The sequence below is a fragment of the Mixophyes fleayi genome, chromosome 2 (genome assembly GCF_038048845.1).
Source record: "Mixophyes fleayi isolate aMixFle1 chromosome 2, aMixFle1.hap1, whole genome shotgun sequence".
Lineage (NCBI taxonomy): Eukaryota > Metazoa > Chordata > Amphibia > Anura > Limnodynastidae > Mixophyes > Mixophyes fleayi.
In genome coordinates, this window is record NC_134403.1 from 25,427,786 (window position 1) to 25,450,963 (window position 23,178).

At 40.5% G+C, this 23,178-nt stretch overlaps 1 protein-coding gene across 1 annotated transcript in view; it reads left to right on the top strand.

The window, feature by feature from the left end:
- NOX4 (NADPH oxidase 4) overlaps positions 1-23,178 on the top strand; it is a 172,764-nt gene that overhangs the window by 108,713 nt on the left and 40,873 nt on the right. The window contains exon 13 of the mRNA XM_075198699.1: positions 14,924-15,005. Within this exon, the coding sequence (XP_075054800.1) occupies positions 14,924-15,005 (82 nt within the window). The remainder of the gene's footprint in view (positions 1-14,923; positions 15,006-23,178) is intronic.

The following is a 23,178-nucleotide window of genomic DNA, read 5'->3' on the forward strand; positions in this document are numbered from 1 at the left end:
ACTTTTTTTTTTCTTGGAAAGTGCAATTGGATGCACAAGTTGTGACCTCCAGCTCCACTGCGCATGCGCATGTGGCAAGTCTGGTTACGTATGCGCAGGTGCATCCAGAACTGGCTGCCAAAGCGGTAAGAGTACTCTGGCGATATTTTCTTGTTAGACAGTATAACTCAGCGCTATCCTTTGTAATAGCATTACCACTGCACGGTTATTACGAAGGGTAGCGCTGAGTTATACCGTTAAAACGATTTCAATCAGGGAGTGGACACCTCTGTGTGTGTGTATACAGCTCCCATGTAATTCAAAGAACCTTTCTCAAGAACACTGAGCACAAACTGTTGACTTTGATAGAATATTTTCTTGTCAAATTGCAGCACGAATAGATTTTCTATTGCTGAGATAAGTGGCGTTTTGAAATCTATGTTATTGCAGTATGCTGATAAATAGACCAGACAGTCAGCCTAGCTATCTGGACAACCAACACATGCTACTATACTGTAACATGTGTTTTGTTCGATTTGGATAGTTCTTTACATCTAACTTTATGCTCTTTATCGCTCTTTGGCATATCACGTTGGCTGGTCACGATCCTTCTTTGACTTAATCATACATTATACGCTGGAACTGATAGCATATGTCTGGTATTTACTTAAAGCATTTCTGCAGAATTGTTCCCTGCAGCAGCGTACACAATTAACAATAAATGTGGACCAGGGATTGCTTTTTCTTTTTTTTTTTTTTTACAGACTAGAGCACTATATCTTGAAGATTGTATTCAGGGAAGTGAGCAAATGTGTCACATTCTGTCTCCTTCTCCTGGAACAATGGGAGTCTGTCAGCTGCAGTGAATTGTGCCAGAAGATACCGCAGGAGGCCGTGAACTGGGAGCTATCATTTCTGCTTCCCAAATCTTTTCAGTTTAATCTCGGGCACGATTGTCAAAGATGAATTGCAGGCTTTCGTGCCAACCGAATGGGGAGTAAAATACATTTTCAAAAGCATGATTTAAGGTTACTTTGTATTATTTTGTATTGTGTTTCTTTTATGTGCAGTGTTGTCACACCAAGAGATGTCAGTAGTCAAAACCGGCTGTATTGGCTGCAGTAGGCATCACTCACTCTCTAACATAAGGTTCGCCAAAGGCTACTTGTTATTCGTTGTGTGGCAGCAGAGCTTGACATCGACGGGTAGATATGCACAGATAGTCTCTAAAGGGCCTGTTAATTAAGGTCCCTTTAGCCTTAAATCGACAGTAAACAGCAGCTTTTGGGGGATAACTGCATTTTTAATCAAGGTAGTTATTATCAAAATAAAAGAAAACATATAAAGAGTAGCGCTTCCCTTAAATTGCTAATGGGCTGTCGTTGAATACTGCCATACAGACATAGGCAAAAAAGCTATCTTTTAGAAAGTATTGCTCAGGGAATAGCAGTTATCCAAGCTGCTTAACATAAACCAAAGTATATCAGAAATAAATTCCCTGGCACCACATAGGTCATATCAGTATAAAGACATTGTATGTATAAACTAGAGATGCTCACTGACCCCCGTGTTTTGGTTTTGGTTTTGGATCTGGATTACCTTCGTGTTTTGGTTTTGGCAAAACCGCCCTTGCGTGTTTTGGTTTTGTTTGGTTTTGTTTTGCAATTTGTTAAAAAATTACATTTTTTGGGCTAAAATAACATAATTTAGTGCTCCACCTGTTTCTTGGATAAGTGAGGTAATTTTACAGCTAATAAATGTCAACGAGCGCTGAATCCCCCAGGATGTGTGCTTTTAGCAGACACACACCAATCCAGCGTGGCAGCCAACGGTCTATTGAAATTCATAGCAAAAAAGGCAGTTGGGTGTCTATCTGTATTTTACACCCTGCACTTATAGTTAAATTGAAAAAAAAATCAGCCTGCAAAGACTGGACGATCAATCGAAATGGCCACAGCAGATTTTCTGTTTGGGGCTAGATTATTCCCATAGATTAAAATTGAAATAGAAAAAGAAGCAGCCGGTAAAGACTGTACAATAAAATAGAAATGCCCAAAGCAGATGTTCTGTTTGGGTCTAGATCATTCCCATAGATTAAAATTGAAATAGAAAAAGAAGCAGCCTGCAAAGACTGCACAATAGAAATGCCCAAAGCAGATTTTCTGTTTGGGTGTATATTATTGGCAAACCTTATTAGTACAAATTATGAAAAATACTGTTTAAACCCTGCTAGGCCCTCCTTAATTCTACAGCTACACACACCAATCCAGGGTGGCAGGCAACGTTCTAAAAAAAACTATTGACATTCATAGCAAAAAAAGCAGTTGGGTGTCTGTCTGTATTTTACACCCTACATTTATAGTTAAGGAGAGAAAGAAGCAGCCTGAAAAGACTGTACCATAAATAGAAATGCCCAAAGTAGATTTTCTGTTTGGGTCTAGATTACACCCTAAGGAATAAATGATCCTAAGCACCAGCGTCCCCTCGAAACAGATACAATGCAGAACTTTGATGGTAAAAGTCCCTTTATTTGAAGGAAACAGGCTTTCTGAGTTTGTCTCCAACACGCTTTTTTCCTTTTTTGTTAATGCATACTCCATGATAGTCCGTGGGAATTAAAGGTTTGCCATCTTTGTCACAAGGAGTTTCTAATTAGCAATCCATCCCCTTTCACATATAGAAGCACTATTATAATCACATATAGACAGGAGTCTTTACCCTCCGATTGATTGTTGGATGTTCGTTACTTAATTTTGTAGTAACCAGACCCGGGTCTTATGAATAGAAAATAGAAGATTCGCCTTTGTATTCGAATTCCAGATATATGTTCAATTGATTCCTTTAGACAGTTTGCTAAATCCTTACGCGTTTCTCCGCTTAAGTTAGCAGTTTCATCAGAAGTTTATAAAAGCCATCAGTTGTCAGATATTTAAAACAAACGGTATCCAATTAGGAGCATTTTATTAATGCAGGTGACATAGAGCTAATTGTATACATTTGGTTAATAATATCTTACCTATATAAATGTGCTGGCATTTGGAATATAATTACAGCATATAAAGACAAAAAAAAGCACTTTAAACAATAAAAATATGCATACACGCCTATTTGTTTTAATTAAAATATCACAATCTACTGTCATGATTTCTGTGGTATATTAACGCTCATAGAAGATTGACACATTAAGTTAAGTTAAACTCCAGTTATAAACTGCAGTCACATCCAGACTGATAAGGGAGTAAGAGGATAGATAATAGATCTCCTTTAATCTGAAATGATATTATTATTATTAATTTTTATTTATAGGGCACCACTAGGTGTCCGTAGCGCCGTACAGGGACAAACGAAATTACAATACTAGGTGAGACAGCACAGTACAGTAAACAATAAGCACAGTAACTCAGTGAGCTCAAAGCACAGCTAGGGGGCGGGGGAGGGGAGAGGGGAAGGTCCTCCTAAGACAGAGTCCAAGAGGGAGGGCACGGGTGACAGGGAGACCCCCAGAGGGGGGAGGAGGGAGCGAGAGGGGACAAGGGGAAGAGCGTCCTCAAGGAGGAGGGTGAGGTAGCTGGAGAGCAGAGTTAAAAGTGGTGAAGACAGGAGGAGAGAGGACACAAATATCACACAAATAAACACAAATATCAAATTTTATTGTAAACAAAAAAGTTTTTTTATTAGACTTTATTCATGTGGGGAGATATAAATATAACAAATATGAACCCGTAGCTACAGTATGGTAAATGTTTTCTCTATGGACTCAGTGGCAGTCAGTTATATAGCACATCTCAAGGACCCAGGTATAAAGGGATTTCCTCTTATTTTGTGGCCCTTATTTAGAGGTTATTTCATCCTTCTGAAATATGTTAGATGGCATTGAGTTTCACAGACTCATTTAAACCCTGAAAATATCCAAAAGCCCCCCCATTGGTGGAATTGATCTGCTCAATTCCAGTAACTTTAATCTTACTAATGTCGCTACCATTTTTATGAGTGATATGTCTTGAAAGGCTGTGTTTTAATTTCTGTTTCAGGATATCATCATCATCATTTACTTATATAGCGCCACTGATTCCGCAGCGCTGTACAGAGAACTCATTCACATCAGTCCCTGCCCCATTGGGGCTTACAGTCTAAATTCCCCAACATACACACACACACACACAGACGAGGGTCAATTTTGATAGCAGCCAATTAACCTACTAGTATGTTTTTGGAGTGTGGGAGGAAACCGGAGCACCCGGAGGAAACCCACGCAAACACGGGCAGAACATACAAACTCCGCACAGATAAGGCCATGGTCGGGAATTGAACTCATGACCCCAGTGCTGTGAGGCAGAAGTGCTAACCACTTATCTGCCGTGCTATGTTCCAGAAATCGTATTTAATAGGGTGAATTCAGTTCCCCCCAAACTAGCGCAGAGCTAAATCTATTATCGTTATTATGGTAGATTTAAGCCGGCGTTGACTCTACCCGAATAACGGTATTTAAGCTTATTATTACCGTTATAACAGTAATAGTGCGCAGGCCGCGTTACTTTTTACAGTAATGTGGCCAATTGAATACCCCCCTTTAGTGTTCTAGTTGTTCTACCTATATATTGTTCACCACAACTACATTCAATCAGGTGAATAACGAAAGTTGACTGGTAATAAACAGATCCTTTTAATTGGGTATTTTTCTTTCGTTATAAAGGGTGAAAAATGTGACCTGTTCTGTTCCACAAAAGAACCGGTAATACAACACGTTCTATTGCATCTATAAAACCCGTTCGGTTTATTTGGTAACCGATTTGGTATCTTTATATCTGTTGCATTATTAGTTTTTTATAGAAGTTGATCTTTTAAAATGCTAGGGACCAGTCTGTTCCTCAAGGTTCATCCTCTCTAAAAACAACATTTGGGCCTGTTTTTGGGCAAGATTTAAGGACCTTGGGCCTGATTCATTAAGGATCTTAACTTAAGAAACTTCTTATTTCAATATCCTGGACAAAACCATGTTACAATGCAAGGGGTGCAAATTAGTATTCTGTTTTACACACTGTTTTTTCATGTAGCACACAAATACTTGATAGCTTATTTGTACACTGAAATTCAAAGTTGATATTTGTGTGATACGTGAAAAAACAGTCAGTATTTAACTTATGTGCAAAACAGAATACTAATTTGCAGCCCTTGCATTGTAACATGGTTTTGTCCAGGAGACTTAAATAAGAAGTTTCTTAAGTTAAGATCCTTAATGAATCAGGCCCCTTGTCATGATCCAATAGTGAAAGGTTCTTCTTAAAAGCCTTTTTGATCTGACTTAATTATGTATTATATTGGCTTACAAAGATCAATGACTCTTTGTCTTCAGAGTTCATCAGTCCTTTCAACCCATCTTTATTTATGTCTATAGACAGAAGTTGCTCTCTATCGATTTTAATAGCATGTCCCAAAGCCTCATGAAGCAGATGGGTCGGGTATCCCTGATCCCTAAGTGCCAATAACAATTCATCTGCCTGTTTAGGAAAAGTCCCTGTTGATGTACAATTGCATTGAACCCTAAGTAATTGGCCTTTTGGGATATTATCCTTCCAAGCCTTCACATGGCAGTTCTTATAATTAAGGAAGTTATAACTGCCCACCTCCTTCCGATAGGAACTGGCAACAACCTTATTTATCGTCCTGAATGGACAGGGCAATATTCCAAAAATTGATCTGTGATTCACTAAATGTACTAGTGATCTATTATCTATTCTCTTAGACCCTTATCACTCTGGATGTGACTGCAGTTTATAACTGGAGTTTAACTCAATTGATTCAGCTATATTTTTGCTCTACATGATGCGTCAATCTGATATAGATGTTAAAAAAAAACACAGAAATCATGATAGTAGAGTGTGATAATAGAACAATAGATGTTTTAGATGTTTAAGCATATTTTTTATTGTTTTTAGTGGCTTTTCATCTTTTTTTTTATGTATGTATTTTTGATTCTTTTGAATCGTCTACTGCAATAGCTTGTATGATATAGTCAAAGGTTGTAATTATAATCCAAATATCAGCACATTCATATGGGTATAATATTATTAACCAAATGTGATCAATTAGATCTTTGTCAGCTATATTAATCAAAACCTCCTGATTGGATACCTTTTCTTTTAAATATCTGACAACTGATGGCTTTTATAGATCTCTGATGAAACCGCTAACTTAAGAGGCGAAACGCGTAAGTGATTTAACAAGCTATCTAAAGGAATCATTTGAACATATATCTGGAATCTGAATACAAAAGTGAATCTTCAATTTGTTATTCATAAGACCCGGGTCTGGTTACTACAAAATTAAGTAATGATCATCCAACAATGAATCATAGTGTAAAGACTCCTGTCTATATGTGATTATAATAGCACTTCTATATGTGAAAGCGGCTGGATTGCTAGTGGGGAATTCCTAGTGGCAGAGATGGCAAACCTTTAATTCCCATGGACTATAGTGGAGTATATATTACCACTAAAAGGAAAAAAAGTGTATTGGAGACTAACTCAGAAAACCTGCTTCTTCCATATAAAGGGACTTTTACCATCAAAGTTCAGCACTGTATCTGTTTGGAGGTGACGTTTAGGAACCTTTATTCCATAGTTTGGATATTATCTTGGATTAATTAAGAAAAACACCTGGTGGTATAGTTACTAAACTGCAGGTTTGAAAAAGTGGAGATGTTGCCTATAGCAACCAATCAGATTCTAGCTGTCTTTCTGTAGAATGTACTAAATAAATGATAACTAGAATCTGAATGGTTGCTATAGGCAACATCTCCATTTTTCAAACCTGCAATTTAGTAAATATACTCTCTGTTGTTTTACGGGTTCCTTACACACAAGACAGATTAATTACTTTGTATGAGCACATTTGTGAATATTTCGAGTTCATATGATTCGTGTATTTGCCGTTACAACTCATTAGGTATTTTAGTTGTATTTTCTGTATATGTTTTTAAGTGTTTTGATTTTATAGACTGTTTTTCAATAAATAATTATTTTATATGTTGATTTTTGGTTGTTTTACAAGAGTTAAATCTGAGAGAAGACAAGCGCTTCTTATTGATTTCTTTTGTATTTTTTAAAATATATTTATTTATTTGAATTACAGAGCTCCTACAGTGTGAGCCAGGAGAGCTTGCATTCTGGTTATTTGACCATAAAATGGTAATTTTGATGCCGAGTCATGGGCAAAAACATGTCTGGATACTGTACAATTCTTAAAACTATAAGATTTTATTTATCCATATTTAAGTGCCACAGTGGCTTGTTTGAACCGTCACTATACATGCACACACTTGATGTGCTCTCCTGGTTCTATTGATCTCAAATTGTAGACTATCATTCGCTTTATGTTTCTGATAACCTCACTGACCGTGTCATGTGGATCAGTCCATGCAGACCATTTCTGTTGTCTAGGAGACTGCAAGCCAGTCACACGAGGTCTGACTTAGCCCTGTCCCAGGGTGATAGAAGATAGAGGAAAACCACCTTTCTAGGCAATTTCTGCTTTCTTTAGAGGATAGAACAGACAGCACACTGGATCAAGTTAGTTAAGCAGCACGTTGAATCAGTGGTTAGCACTTCTGCCTCACAGCACTGGGGTCATGAGTTTGATTCCTGACCATGGCCTTATCTGTGAGGAGTTTGTATGTTCTCCCTGTGTTTGTGTGGCTTTCCTCCGGGTGCTCCGGTTTCCTCCCACACTCCAAAAACATACTAGTAGGTTAATTGGTTGCTATTAAATTGACCCTAGTCTCTCTGTCTGTGTGTGTGAGAGGGAATTTAGACTGTAAGCTCCAACGGGGCAGGGACTGATGTGAGCGAGTTCTCTATATAGCGCTGCGGAATTAGTGGCGCTATATAAATAAATTATATTGATGATAACCACGTTATTGTGAGGTATATCATTCTATGTCTGTAATACTAGGACTTGATGTAGCGTATTTTATTTATATATATATATATATATATATATATATATATATATATATATATATATAGTTTTAAACGGTTTCCCTTTAAAGTAGTGAGATGGTTTTTTGCTTGAGTGAGTTCCCCTCGGCGGTTTTCACTTCTTGTAAAGCTCACTGAAAATTCCATTAACTCCACAAGAAAAACTACTTGGCCGTATGACTGAAAACAATTCAACATATTGAAGCAATAGCCGTATTGTGCTTATCTACTTAATATTCTTAAATGGCACAATACCACCATTGATATATTCATGATGACCTTATATTACCCGGCTATTGTGAGTTATATAGCTCGGTCATTCTACAATTTCTTATAAATTACACTATATTTAAGACTTGATCTATTTTATTTATTTATTAGGAAATAAACATAGTTTATTTATTAATTCCCAGTTCATGCTGTGCCTGCTGCTCATTTTTACAGCATTAGTGGACTTGGAATTAAACAGAAACTTTATAGATGGCGGACAAAGTTCTGGACATCTTAAGGGAAAAGGAAAGGTGGAGGTGTTGCCCAAAGCAACCAATCAGATTCTGTCTATCATTTATCTACTACATTCTATAAATTGATAGATAGAATATGATTGGTTGCTGTAAGCAAAACCTCCAATTTTCCTTTATAGAAGGTTTGATAAATTTACCCCTTAGGTTAGGTACACACTGAAGAATTTTCCGACCGGCGTGTTATCTCAAACGATTGTACCTACGACTGAAGGTCCGATCAGTCTGACGATTCATCCAAACACACTGACACGATTTACCTTCCGATCTGTGCTCTTCATCTGGTCCTCTAGTCTTCAGAGAATGGCAGCACAATATTCATTCATTATTGTCACACTGATTAAAATGCCTTGTTATAGCTATCCACATGCCTTATAAATTTCATTAGCTTCTGTGACTCTGAAACAAAACATTCTGTCTCAGAACGAACAAATGAATTATTCCTTCTACAGCACTCTCTACATTTATTCACCGGGACATTCATTGCTAGCATCGGCTGATAAGAGCCCGACTCTGTAAACTCTATGGAGATCGTGAGCATGAGTGCATACACACTACATGATTGGTCAGAAAATATTAAACAGTACGACCAATCAAATGAGCCTACAATCGACACTTTAAAACGACTTTCGACCATCATGTCCAGTGGCGCACGCAGGGGGGGTTTCTGAGTCTCTCTAGAAACCCCCCCTGCGCTAACTAAGTGGCCACTGTCCTATACAGCAGCTGCGGCGCTGTCAAACAAGCGTCCGCGGCGATGCTGTAGTGTATACAGCACCGCCGCGGACGCTTCTTAGACAGCGCCGCGGCTGCTGTATAGGACAGAGCTGACGACAATCCTCCGTGCGCCCCTGATGTCACTATACACACTACTAACCTGACTTCTGACCGAACGGTCGTATGTCGACTGATTTGCCCGATTTTTGGACGAAAATGCTTGAGTGTATACCTAGTCTTAGGGCTAGATTTACTAAACTGCGGGTTTAAAAAAAGTGGACATGTTTGCTATGGACACCAATCAGATTCTAGCTTTCATTTATTTAGTGCATTCTACAAAATGATATCTAAAATCTGATTGGTTGCTATAGGCAACATCTCCACTTTTTCAAACCCGCAGTTTAGTAAATTTACCCCTTAGTGTGGACTGGTTTGTACTACTTTGTGGATCACTGTTTATCTTGGGTTTCTAAGAATGTTCTAACCAAACCCAGTCTGTTGAGAAAATAAATATCAAATCCTTTACTCTTAGACTGACAAGCATAAAGATTTGAATCCTTTCCATCTTGAAATGTTGATCCAATAAGCTGTTTCTCTCTCATGAAAGACAAGACAGACCACATAGTATGTACTGTTTTTACCTGGGTACTCCTCTGCTTCTAGTAAGCTCTATAATGGCTCTTAATGTAGCTGGTCTCTGATCTGCTTCGTCAAATCTCTAATAGATGTCCTCTGAGGACGCTTGGTTGCTGATGTCGGCACATTTTAACTGCAGAGCTATTAATTGCCATTGACCACCTGGGGACCTGGGGCCTGATTCATTAAGGATCTTAACTTAAGAACCTTCTTATTTCAGTCTCCTGGACAAAACCATGTTACAATACAAGGGGTGCAAATTAGTATTCTGTTTTGCACATAAGTTAAACACTGACTGTTTTTTTATGTAGCACTCAAATACATGATAGCTTATTTGTACACTGAAATTTAAAGTTGATATTTGTGTGCTACATGAAAAAACAGTCAGTATTTAACTTATGTGCAAAACAGAATACTAATTTGCACCCCTTGTATTGTAACATGATTTTGTCCAGGAGACTGAAATAAGAAGGTTCTTAAGTTAAGATCCTTAATGAATCAGGCCCTTAGTTGCTAAACTTAAAATACAAGTTGCTATGTAGAAAACGCTACTTAAAATGTTCAATAAAATATATGTAAAAGGACCCATTTCTTGACAGAATTTGAGATATTTGTCATTGTGTTTCCATGAGTTCCACAGCTGAAGGTGAGCTGTTGTTCTCTGTTGTCGGTCTTAGTCTACAAATTGTGGCTACCAGGCTTCAGTATCCTTCAATGAGATTACAAACAGTGTATATATACCATGTATATGTTCTGTTCTGAAGCTCCTGAAATATAAGTGTGTATTTGTAAATGTTATTGGGAGCTCTTTTATATAAATCGACTTGTATTTTAAGGTTAGGGGTCATAATCATCATCATCATCGGTTAAAGATGCCATAGATTCCGTAGAGCTGAACAAGGTTCCTTTATATGTAAGATGAGAAACGGGAGACAACTGCGTAATAGATTATCGTGTAATACAGAGTGTGGGTGAGACATACGGGATACTTAGTATTAGAATGGTTTAGAGGTTTAGTTACAAAGGGCTGGATACTTTTATGAAAACAATCTAGGTGAAGTGCAGTGGTGAGTGTAGTATTGAGGAGTTGTAATGAATTTAAATAAGGATTAATTTTTAAAGTTTATTTTTTTGTTCTGATCAAGGGGTATATTTACTAAACTGCGGGTTTGAAAAAGTGGAGATGTTGCCTATAGCAACCAAATTCTAACTGTCATTTTGTAGAATGTACTAAATAAAGAATAGCTAGAATCTGATTGGTTGCTATAGGCAACACCTCCACTTTTTCAAACCCACAGTTTAGTAAATCTAACCCCTAGTGTGTGATGAAATTTCTATTTCAATTAATCAAAGTTGGAGAAAACAGCTCAAATATTCTTCCTTTATCTTTCAGTCCAGCTGTAGAGAAAAATCTAAATCTATGAATGTATTTACTAATAAGTATAAGCACACTTTGTATTCTGTAACATTTCAGGAAATAAGTAGACCAAGGAATGGAGTAACCCAATTTCCGCACCATCCTGATACGTACATTGAATTTTCCAGCAGGTCTTAGATGTGACAGCTGAATAGTTGTGATGAAACTATTTATCTCCTCCAGCTTAATGAGGCTACCAGCCCGTGACATATACAGTTTATCCAGGTTGGATAATATGAATAATTCCCGGAAAAAAAATCTATTTCTCCCTTAGAATGGAGGTTAATCATTTGCAGCTAATGGAGTTTGCAGTGTAATCTATTTGTGAAATAAACAGATAGGTCCACTCTAATATCTATATGGACTTCACATTTGTATTGATTTCCTTATTTACATGCATTTAAGGGACCTCATTTAAACTTAGGCGTAAATCCAACCGAGAGACTAGAAATCCGATTGTGATGATCATCGGGGGGGAAATAAATAAATGAAACACCCTAAAATAAGTAAGTAGCACCTGTGCCTCAGCCTGGGTTGGTTGCTTAAAACAGGGGGACGAGAAGCAAATGTGAGGCATAAGGCACAAGGTGCCTCACAAAACTCAGTGATGTCACGGATTTCTAAAGAATGATAGGCTAGAGTCTCATAAATGATAAATGATTGACAGCCAATACAGGGTAAAATGTGCAGTCTCCTAGGTAACGGGAATGCTTCATACAATTCAGCACTCCTATAACTTCAGAGGTCGACGCAGGTCCTAAAGCTTATAACTTGGTATGGCTACTTTTTGCTTTTTAAGTGTTATTGTCATTAACAGTAGAGTTTTAGTCTAACTGCAGACTTTGTGATGGCTGTTTTGTTGTTGGAGAAAAAGGAGGAAAAAGTACTCCCTGGTTTCATTTTACAGATGAATTTAAATTTAGATTTTGTTGACACCTGACATAGCTCCCTCGTGCAATACTTGCCACAGTACTAGGCACAGTGGCCTAGTGGTTAGCACTTCTGCCTCACAGCACTGGGGTCATGAGTTTGATTCCCGACCATGACCTTATCTGTTTGGAGTTTGTATGTTCTCCCTGTGTTTGCGTGGGTTTCCTCCGGGTGCTCCGGTTTCCTCCCACACTCCAAGAAACATACTGGTAGGTTAATTGGCTGCTATCTAAATTGACCTTAGTCTCTCCCTCTCTGTCTGTTGGTCTGTGTCTGTGTGTGAGTGTGTGTCTATATTAGGGAATTTAGACTGTAAGCTCCAATGGGGCAGGGACTGATGGGAATGAGTTCTCTGTGCAGCGCTGCTTAATTAGTGGTGCTATATAAATAAATGGTGGTGATGATGATGATGACTCTATACTTAAGTTTCATAGCTCGGGACAATAAATATGTGGTATTATGTAAGAAACAGAGTATAATAGCAATAAAAGCATAAGACTATGGGATCATGAAGCAGTACATCAAGCTAATTGCACGTATGTGAGGTGGGGGTGCGAGGGTACTTCATGTGTTTAGGTCCCTAAGTATGTTGGGTCTGGGATCAGTGAAGCCCAGATTTAAATTTTTGGCTCTGGAATCGTCACAAAGCTCAATGGCTCCAACTTCCTCTACATCTAACAAATCTAAAATATATGTTGGCTCACTCATAAATAACTCATGTGACGGGGATAGGTAAAGTAAACAGGTGATGGGTTAGAACAAAGCCCCCTTTTATCAAAAGTTATTTCATAATGTATGTTCTTGCAATAATAGCCACAGGCCCAATGAGATTATAGGCTTCTCCTTATGTCCCTCCGCCCCCCTCCCTCCCTATGGGTGGCTCTGCATGTAGGCCCAACTTACACCATACTTGCCAACTGGGAGACTACCGAAATCCGGGTCGGTCTCCCAGACTTCTGGGAGAGCAGGCAAGTCTCCAACATCCCGCAATTCCCTGCTCAAAATACCGCGATTCGCTGTGAATCGCGTCATTTTGGACAAAACATAATTTCCATCGAGGGGGCGAGGCCAAAATGACGCGATTGACCGTCCCCCGCCCCTCCTGCCTTCTAGTCACGCCCCTCTCCCGGAATACACTGCCTGAAAGTAGGCAAGTATGACTTACACTTTAGTGTGTATTCCCAATCCAGGAGCAGAACAGTGTATCCAGTTTCACAAAATTTGGGTAGAGACCTCCACATTTGCTGGTTGTCAATGGCTTAACAAAAAGTGGGTGGAGTTTTACACAAATTTGCATGTTTGTGGGCAGTGTTTGGTATGAACGGGGGAGGTGCTTATTTTGTCCCGATTTCGTGATTCTAAATATTGGAAGGTAAATAAATGTCCGCTTTGCACCCCTACTTGAAAGTAATTACCATTCCTATTCTACATTTATTGTTATTTCACTGCAACATCCTTGTTTCCTACAATAAAATACACTCTTGTGCTGTATGTACAGCTTCCACGGCAATTTGTATTGCATTTATACCAGGCCTGTCCAACCTGCGGCCCTCCAGATGTTGTGAAACTACAAGTCCCAGCATGCCTTTCCAGCTATCAACAGGTTGTCTACTGGCAAAGCATGCTGGGGTTTGTAGTTTCACAACACCTGGAGGGCCGCAGGTTGGACAGGCCTGATTTATACAGCAGCTGTTGTCATCACATAGTGAAAAACAGCCTTATTGGCAAAACCAGTATTTATGACAATGGAGCTCATCAATTCACTAGGAAGCAGTGATATCAGTGAGGTAATTCACAACCACAACAACTGTAGAGAAATAAGAGGTCTCCATTTTGTCTCTAAAGTGTATTTAACTAATTTGAAGGTCGAAATTAGAGGAAGGAAACAACCATCCCCACTGATCAGTCTTAGTATATTGCCTGTGAGCAGAAACTGCTCAAATCATTTTTATATATAATTTATTACTCTATATATATATATATATATATATATATATATATATATATATATACAAGTTAACCCGTGCATGATACTCATGCATTCTAGTCAAATCAAGATACTTAAGGTCTTGAAAAGGTTCTTGTCATGCATTTGGGCCTAGCCCAGGCCTCCTCAGGGGAAGAGCGTTACTTCCCGACGCAAGCGCCCTTTTTAATGTGTGTTCATGAGGTAAAATTACATCACGAAAATGAGTTTGACCCCTCAACTCGTAAATTTAGCCTTTACTACCCCTCCCACGGGGGGAAGGGGGGAATGATGGAAGTTAACTGACTTGACTATTCTAATTTTTTTGTCAAATAATGTCAGTATACCAAATTTCAGGTCAATTGGATGAGCCCTTTCTGAGAAAATAGTTTTTTCCACACACACACAAACACACACTAACGCACGCCTCTACACATGTGTGTTCATGAGGTAAAATTACCTCACGAAAATGAGTTTGAGCCCTACCAAATTTCAGCCCTTTTTTTTCCCACACACACTAAGAATTTAGTAGGTCAGTGTATAACTCTGCCCAGCAGGTGGCGCTGCAACTTGGTTTTTTTTTTTTCACACACACACAGACAGACAGATGCCACTAAGCATTTATATATTAGAGATATATATATATATATATATATATATATATATATATTATATATTTATTACTTATACAGTCAGTAAGACATTTTGCACTGACATTTGTGTATGTTCTTCTATATAGCTCTTGCATTTTAATTATATTTGCTCCTTTCTTCTTTAACAGAGAGATTATGTGATTTATTGACATCACAGAGCAACCAAGGAACGGAAATCATTCCAATTTTTCAGCAGAGAAAAGACCCAAAGTAAGTGAAAGATACAGAAGACTTAATATGATGTTGGGACCAGTGGTGGAAGTGGAAATTTAAAAGTGAAGGTATGAAAAATGTAATGGGAATGTGTGGTGGTCGAGTACTGATGGGAAATCCTTCCCTTACCTTGTCCTCCAGACTTGAGTCAGGTTGTTTTCTGTTCGGATATCCGGTGCTCAGGAGATAAATACTTCAATGAAAGGGACAAGGATTGGTCAAACAACTTGGGTTTATTGAGAATGCGGTAAGGATAGTTTTGGTAAGCCACCGCGCCACTGACCCCTTCAGCTCAATAGTAATGACAAAATAATGCGTCTGATCAGCATAGAGCACAATAGCATTTAACATATAACATACACCTGGTGAGTATAAGGCACAATAGCGATAACATCTTCAATGCACATTGTCTAATAAGGCACACTGGTAATCACAGTTACTACTTTCAAGTTAACAATATCTGACTGGTGATGATGCAAGAACCATCAATAATAACCCATCAAGACTCTTACGGTCACTACCGCGCCCACTAGAGGGCTCCTCTTTATTCAGGTGTTTGGGGTACCGTGGTATTCCCTCTGGGTTAACTTGAATCGCAGCGGTACCGCTAACGCTGAATGTCACACCTTCAATATCAATAAATCAACTCTTAGGTAAATCACATAACATTAACATCATCTAAAACATTTGGTGCACCAATATTATCCCCGGTAACGTTACCATATTTTCCACTCAGTCCTGGGCTGACCTGGGCACAGGAATTTGGGTAGTGTTCCAATGTCCTGCAGAGGTTTCCAGAAGGGTTAAGTATTGTAGTAGAAAGCAGGGCTGTTGCTCACTTCAGCCACAAGATGGCGCTGTTCTCTCAACAGTCAATGAAGCTCTATTAGCACATTTGCTCTGCAACAGGGGATAGTGTCCAGATATTAGCAACACATAGGATATAGCTGAAACGACAGTCTGAATTGTTCCCTGCAGCCTGTGTAAAGGTATGATCTGGGGGAAAAACTCTCACAATCCTTCCTTGTAAAAGAATGCATTGGCAGTTTTGGATAGATTCTCTCATCACTCTTCCCTCTGACACTGGGGTGTGTGCAATACACTGCAGGCTAGGGTTTTACCTTGAGAGGGTTCTGCAGTTAGTGGAGACTGTCTTTGGCGCCCCGCTGCGTGTCCTCAGCTGTTCTCCGTCCGCTTTGCTGGCAATGTCACCAGTTCTGGCAGCAGCTCAGTCTTCTCTCTGCTCGGCTTCATATCCTCCCCCTTGTTCCTTCTACCATGCTGCTATCTCTTTCTCCTCCTTCCTGCACATCCTCTTCCTGTTACTCCCCCAGCCAATCAGGGCCTTTATCCTCCTCCTGTCAATCACTCCTGGGCACAAGTTTTCAGGAGCACAATTAACCCCTTGTAGCCCTGCATTTTAAAAGTGTTTATGCACTTCCTCTGTGCTGTTCACCAGGGCTTTGGGGCACCACAAATGTAAGTGACTGGGATGTGATAGTGTTACAATGGAGGCAGTAGGAGAAGTGGCGGTATTACAGTGTATGTGTGTGTGTGTATATGTGTGTGTGTGTGTGTGTGTGTATATATATATATATATATATATATATATATATATATATATATATATATAATTATATAAGTATAGTAGGTGACTGTAATGTGATAGTGTTACAATGAAGGCAGTAGGAGAAGATATACCTTGTATACCCACTCAATTCCACTACTGGTTCGGACAGTGTTGATTTTAGTTATGACAGATATACACGCCAGTTGCCGACATCGCCATGTGCATATCCACGATGCTCAATAATGATTGAAACCTCAGTCTGTGTGTGTGTGTGTGTGTGTGTGTGTGGTCATCTTGTGGCTGCATTAACAGAAGTTATCCATTTTTTTTTTTTAGTTTCGCCTTATACGTTATACTGTACATTTCACCAGCTTTTCACTTCCCCATAAGCATATTTCACAAGAATCGCAAGGGTACTTGTACTGCAGCAATATCTGTTCCTTTATCACAGTTTCAGGATAGCAGGTTAAAGTCAATAAAAAATGCTTTATTAATTCTTGCACTTGCATGCATAACTAGGGGCATAGACAGTAGCACCCTTCTCCGCCCCCCAATCTCTCAGGGAGACCTGCTGTTTGTGAGATACTCTCTCTGCCGCTGTGCAGGAGAATTTATAGTTCACCAGTCAGTCTCGGGGGTTTGGAGAGCTGCCCCAGACACCAGTCCCGACAAATGTCCTAGTTTTATATCATGTCCTTACATTATTTGCATCTGCAGAAAAACGTTCCATTAAAACAGCTATGTGGATGTTTCTTTTTAAATCCACATACAGTTGGTTTGTCAGCACACTTGTCTTGTTATACTAATGACCTAGAGCCGTTGAGAAATGATTGAGGCAGATAGTTGCATTCACATTAAGGGGTCTGTTTACCATTGGTGCTCAGTGACAGCAATTAGATTAATTTAATGTCGCTGTATACCGCAGTGCAAAATCTTCCCCCCCCCCCATCTAAACCATACTTGCCAACTTTTCCTCATTGGCTTCAGGGAGATCCTGGTGGAGGCGCGTGTCACGAACAGCACTCACCTGAGTCTGCGTGACGCTTACGTGACACAGGGTCAACCACAAAGACAACCACCTGGTCTGTCTAAAATGATTAAATCCTTCCCTATCTATGCCACACACTAGCTTTGCGATACTAATTACCACCACCAAGGTTGTTTCGGATAAGAGCTGACACTCTTATTTAGGAAGCCTTCGGTTCTCCCTAGCATTAATCCAACACAATTTACTTTAATCAGAGTTCACTTAAACCACAAGGTTTGCACAGTTTCAATTAGGTAGCGTCTGGACCAAACTGTCGCGTGAATTCATAAGAACACAGAGACTAGAACTTATTAAGTGTAATTTAATATGGAAAATACATCCACAATGCTTAAGATAAAAAGATAATAAAAAGACATACAAATAGAGTGCAGTTGTTTCTTATAAAATAAAAAGGATAAAACACAGAATTGATACCTCACTTAGAATCAAGTTTGTGGTGCCGGGAGGAGCAGGAAAAAATGGAACCTCTTCAATTAAACTCCCTCAGAAGAAGAACCCAGGGTTACATTTTCAATACAGTTTTAAAGTCAAGCTACAGGGCCCCCCAGCCCCCCTTCCCTGTGAAGTCAGAACCAACAGGAGGGGAGAATGCAAATTAGGGTCTTATGACTTTGCTGTTTGAATACCTCTAAGTCAAGTTTTCTTTACACCGTCCTAACTTTTCAACAGTATGGTTTACGAACATGATTTTACCTTCACACAACAGGTCCTAAGTTTCCCTTCATCTGCATACCACACATGCCTCTGGTATGTATGATATTGGAGAAAATGATATGATCTTTTCCTGTGCCCTTATTCAGCTTGAATCTGTCATTAACATACAACCCAGTCTCTGCAGTCGGCCTGTCTGGGGCCTCCCAAACATGTGTGAGATTTCATTGTCTTGCAAGAGATCTCCTCAAAGGCATTCACATTTGCCATCCTGCCATAAATGGTATAAGGTGCTATCCTTATCTACCAGCCCCCCTGAGTGGTTTAACATCCACAAAACCCATTGATCTAACAGCTTCTAAGAGCACCAGGTCACACTATTTCTAGGAAGTAATACACAAACATATATTTGCAGATTTATGCCTAAACATTAGCTTGCACATGACACCTTCCCTTTTTAAGAGATGGCATGGGAATTGACTGACAGGTCATAGCCCAAGCCATCTCCCACAGATCCCACCTGGTTCAAATGGAATAGCTGTTAGCCGGGTCTCAATAGGTTCTCTGGGGAGAAGGGTTAAAAAGGGGTTACATATCTCAGACTGCTGGGAATTCTGGTCTGGCAATATCTGTGGGCTAACCTCTGTATTCTTAAAGGGTCCTATCCCTTGCGCTGCAGCTACTAGATCCAATGGCAAGTCCTTCTTCCCCTCATCTGGCAATCTACAGACTGTCAGGGCACACGCATCACTGTCATTAGGAGCCTTCAACAGATTATCATGAAAATTTGTCTCTATCATCCTGGCAGGGGGATCATACCACTGCTTCTGGCTTGTCTGGGCCTGCGTCATGTTCTCATGTACCAACCCTGTTGCAGTGTGCCCTTTGTCTCTAATTCTCATGTCCTCTAAGTTAAAGCCTGAGGGAACAATGGCCTGGGATTCCTGACACTGCACTTCTAGGTGGGGACACACTATGCAATTCTTATCTTGGGGGCTACGGAACAGGATGCTCCCCTCCCTCTTGGACTCATCTATCTGGGGGTGTAGAGTAACAGGGAGTTTGGGCCCCTCATCTACCTCCTCTAAGCTGTTAGACGGCTGGCTAAGTGAGAGTGGGCTAGCCACTGACCCCCCTGTCTCTATAGAAAACTCAGATGAATGGTCAGAACTCAGATGTAGATCTGAGTGGTGAACATTCGAACTACAGGTCCCAGCAGCAAGGTAAGGATTGCTGTCACTCGCTATTTCCCGTTGGTCAGGACTAGGTGTCTCCCCCCCATGCTCACTAGCTCTGTGTGCAGCTGGTTTAGGCACAGAATATACATCTTCACTCTGCCCGCCCTCCCAGTTACCTTGTACAGCATCTTCTGGGCATATTACCTGGGTAGAGACATTGTCTTTCTCTAGCACAACAGAAGTAATCACATGGGCATCTGACCCATTTCTAGTAAGCATAATATTTACACCAGTATTAATGCCAATTTCTGCAATAACAATGTCCGCTGTCCCTATCCCATGACAAGATGTCAGTGTGAAGACAGGTTTGGATTCTAACACAATACTGTTATTGGCATTATCCTCATTATTCGCATTAGGTACAATAATACATTCTCTTTCCTTGTCACCTCCTGGTGCCTGTGAAAAAACATGGTTACTCTCAGCAGGTTCTGGTACTGTAACATGGGCGGCATTAAAATCATTACACACTTCAGGTATAATATGGCATTTCCGTTCCCTGTCACACCCTGCTGCCTGGGAACAAACGTTGGTATTCTTAGCTGATTCTAACACAGTGACATTAGCATCATTACCTACATAAGGTATAATAAGACATTCCCTGTCCCTGTCACATCCTGGTTTACACCTTTCAGGTGCAATTGAACAGACCTTTTCCTTGTCACCTCCTGCTACCTGGGAACAAACTTTGGTACTTTCAGTTGATTCTGACACAGTAACAGGGGTGGCATTGACATCGTCATTACAGACATACTGAGACAACATTCTTCCTAAATCTGTCCCCAGTAACACATCTATAGGCATATTATCTGAGACCCCGACATCCCTTATACCTCTTCCAGCACCCCAATCAAGGTAAACTTTGGCTACAGGTACAGTTAGGTGAATTCCACCAACCCCTTTCACAGAAATACATTTTCCTGGAATGAAGTCCTCTAACCCTACCAGTTCTGAATGAACTAATGTAACATCCGCACCAGTGTCTCTTAACCCCACAGTTACCTTGTCACCCACAGTGACTGTTTGTATGTTGTCCTTCCGGCCCCCTTCTGGTCCCGCAACACACAGGACAGCTGGTGAAGATTGCAGGGAAGGTACCCCCCCAGCGGAGGGTGAACTGGTCTTCTTCTCTGGACAAGCGGTACTAATGTGCCCCACCTGGTTGCACACAAAACACCTGCGGGTGTCTCCCACAGCAGGCTTTGCCCCAACCCTCCCAAAAGATGAAGAAACAGTGGGTGATGGCGTTGAGGGGGGTGGCGTTGATCCTCCTGGCCGGCCCCCTTTCCAGGCAGACTGTCCTGGCACAAAAGTTCCTCTTTTAGCTGCAGGTGCCCGGGTGACAGTGTACTTGTCAGCCAGTCTAGCTGCTTCCGCAGATGATGTAGGATCACGATCCACTACCCATTCCTTCACATCAGCTGGGCACAAAGTCAGAAACTGCTCCTGGATCATCAAATCTTGCAGAGCATCAAAGGTGGTGATCTGTAGCCCTCCAACCCACTGTTTGAATGAAGCACACAGCTGGGCCACAAGTCCTGAATATGTGTCAGAGGCACTGCGTTTTAAATCTCTGAATTTCTGCCTATGCGCCTCTGGGGTGATGTTAAAGCGTTGCAACAGGGCACTTTTGATTGCCTCATAATTTCCGTCCATCTCAGGTGGAAGATCTGCAAAGGCTTCTAATGCTTTACCTCGCAAACCAGGGGTTAAATATTGTGCCCACTGATCTTTGGCCAGTCCATACTGTCTGCATGTCTTTTCAAAACCCCGCAAAAAAGTATCCAAATCCCCATCTTTTTCCAATACAGGGAAATTCTCAGGACGGGGTCTGCTAATACCAGCATCTCTGGTCTCTGGCTGGCGTTTGAGCTTCGCAAGCTCCAGCTCATATCTCCTCTCTGCCTCTCGCTCGGCAGATTCTCTTTCTGCCTGTCGCTCCGCTGCCTCCATAGCAGCGCGCCTCTCTGCTGCCTCCATAGCAGCGTGCCTCTCTGCTGCCTCCATAGCAGCGTGCCTCTCTGCTACCTCCATAGCAGCACGCCTCTCCTGACGGTCAGCAGCTTCCTTCTCCTGGAACTGCTGTATGAGTTGCATTTTAGTTGTAATGTCCGCTGGCCCCAAATATTTTAGGGCAGTTTGCAAATAAACATCCATAGCAGTGTCCACACATGAACCATTAGAATCATCCGAAATTAACAGTCCCTGGTTTTGAGGAATACCCACAGTCAGGTCCACTTCTGAGTTTTGGCTATTTTCTTCCTCGGACACAGCTGTGAGTTGCTGATCCCTCTGCACAAGAGCTTCAATCAATTGCTCCTTGCTTTTGCCACTGGTGGGAATTCCTCCATCCTCACAGTCTGAAATCAGCGCCTCCTTTGTCAAGCGTTTATATGCAGCCGCCATCTCCTCCGCTTAATGCCAAATAAAAAAAAGATAAGAAAAAAAAGAGAAGGGGAGGGAAAGAAACAATTGCTGTATGTCTTATAATGTTTTAAGCATTGAGTTCAGTCTCTGGTGAATTAGTCTGTATTTCCTCTCTCAGGGATCACACAACCCTAATTCACTTAAGTTCTTAAAAAAAAATTAAAAATATATCCCACAAGCTTGCCACCAATTTGTCACGAACAGCACTCACCTGAGTCTGCGTGACGCTTACGTGACACAGGGTCAACCACAAAGACAACCACCTGGTCTGTCTAAAATGATTAAATCCTTCCCTATCTATGCCACACACTAGCTTTGCGATACTAATTACCACCACCAAGGTTGTTTCGGATAAGAGCTGACACTCTTATTTAGGAAGCCTTCGGTTCTCCCTAGCATTAATCCAACACAATTTACTTTAATCAGAGTTCACTTAAACCACAAGGTTTGCACAGTTTCAATTAGGTAGCGTCTGGACCAAACTGTCGCGTGAATTCATAAGAACACAGAGACTAGAACTTATTAAGTGTAATTTAATATGGAAAATACATCCACAATGCTTAAGATAAAAAGATAATAAAAAGACATACAAATAGAGTGCAGTTGTTTCTTATAAAATAAAAAGGATAAAACACAGAATTGATACCTCACTTAGAATCAAGTTTGTGGTGCCGGGAGGAGCAGGAAAAAATGGAACCTCTTCAATTAAACTCCCTCAGAAGAAGAACCCAGGGTTACATTTTCAATACAGTTTTAAAGTCAAGCTACAGGGCCCCCCAGCCCCCCTTCCCTGTGAAGTCAGAACCAACAGGAGGGGAGAATGCAAATTAGGGTCTTATGACTTTGCTGTTTGAATACCTCTAAGTCAAGTTTTCTTTACACCGTCCTAACTTTTCAACAGTATGGTTTACGAACATGATTTTACCTTCACACAACAGGTCCTAAGTTTCCCTTCATCTGCATACCACACATGCCTCTGGTATGTATGATATTGGAGAAAATGATATGATCTTTTCCTGTGCCCTTATTCAGCTTGAATCTGTCATTAACATACAACCCAGTCTCTGCAGTCGGCCTGTCTGGGGCCTCCCAAACATGTGTGAGATTTCATTGTCTTGCAAGAGATCTCCTCAAAGGCATTCACATTTGCCATCCTGCCATAAATGGTATAAGGTGCTATCCTTATCTACCAGCCCCCCTGAGTGGTTTAACATCCACAAAACCCATTGATCTAAC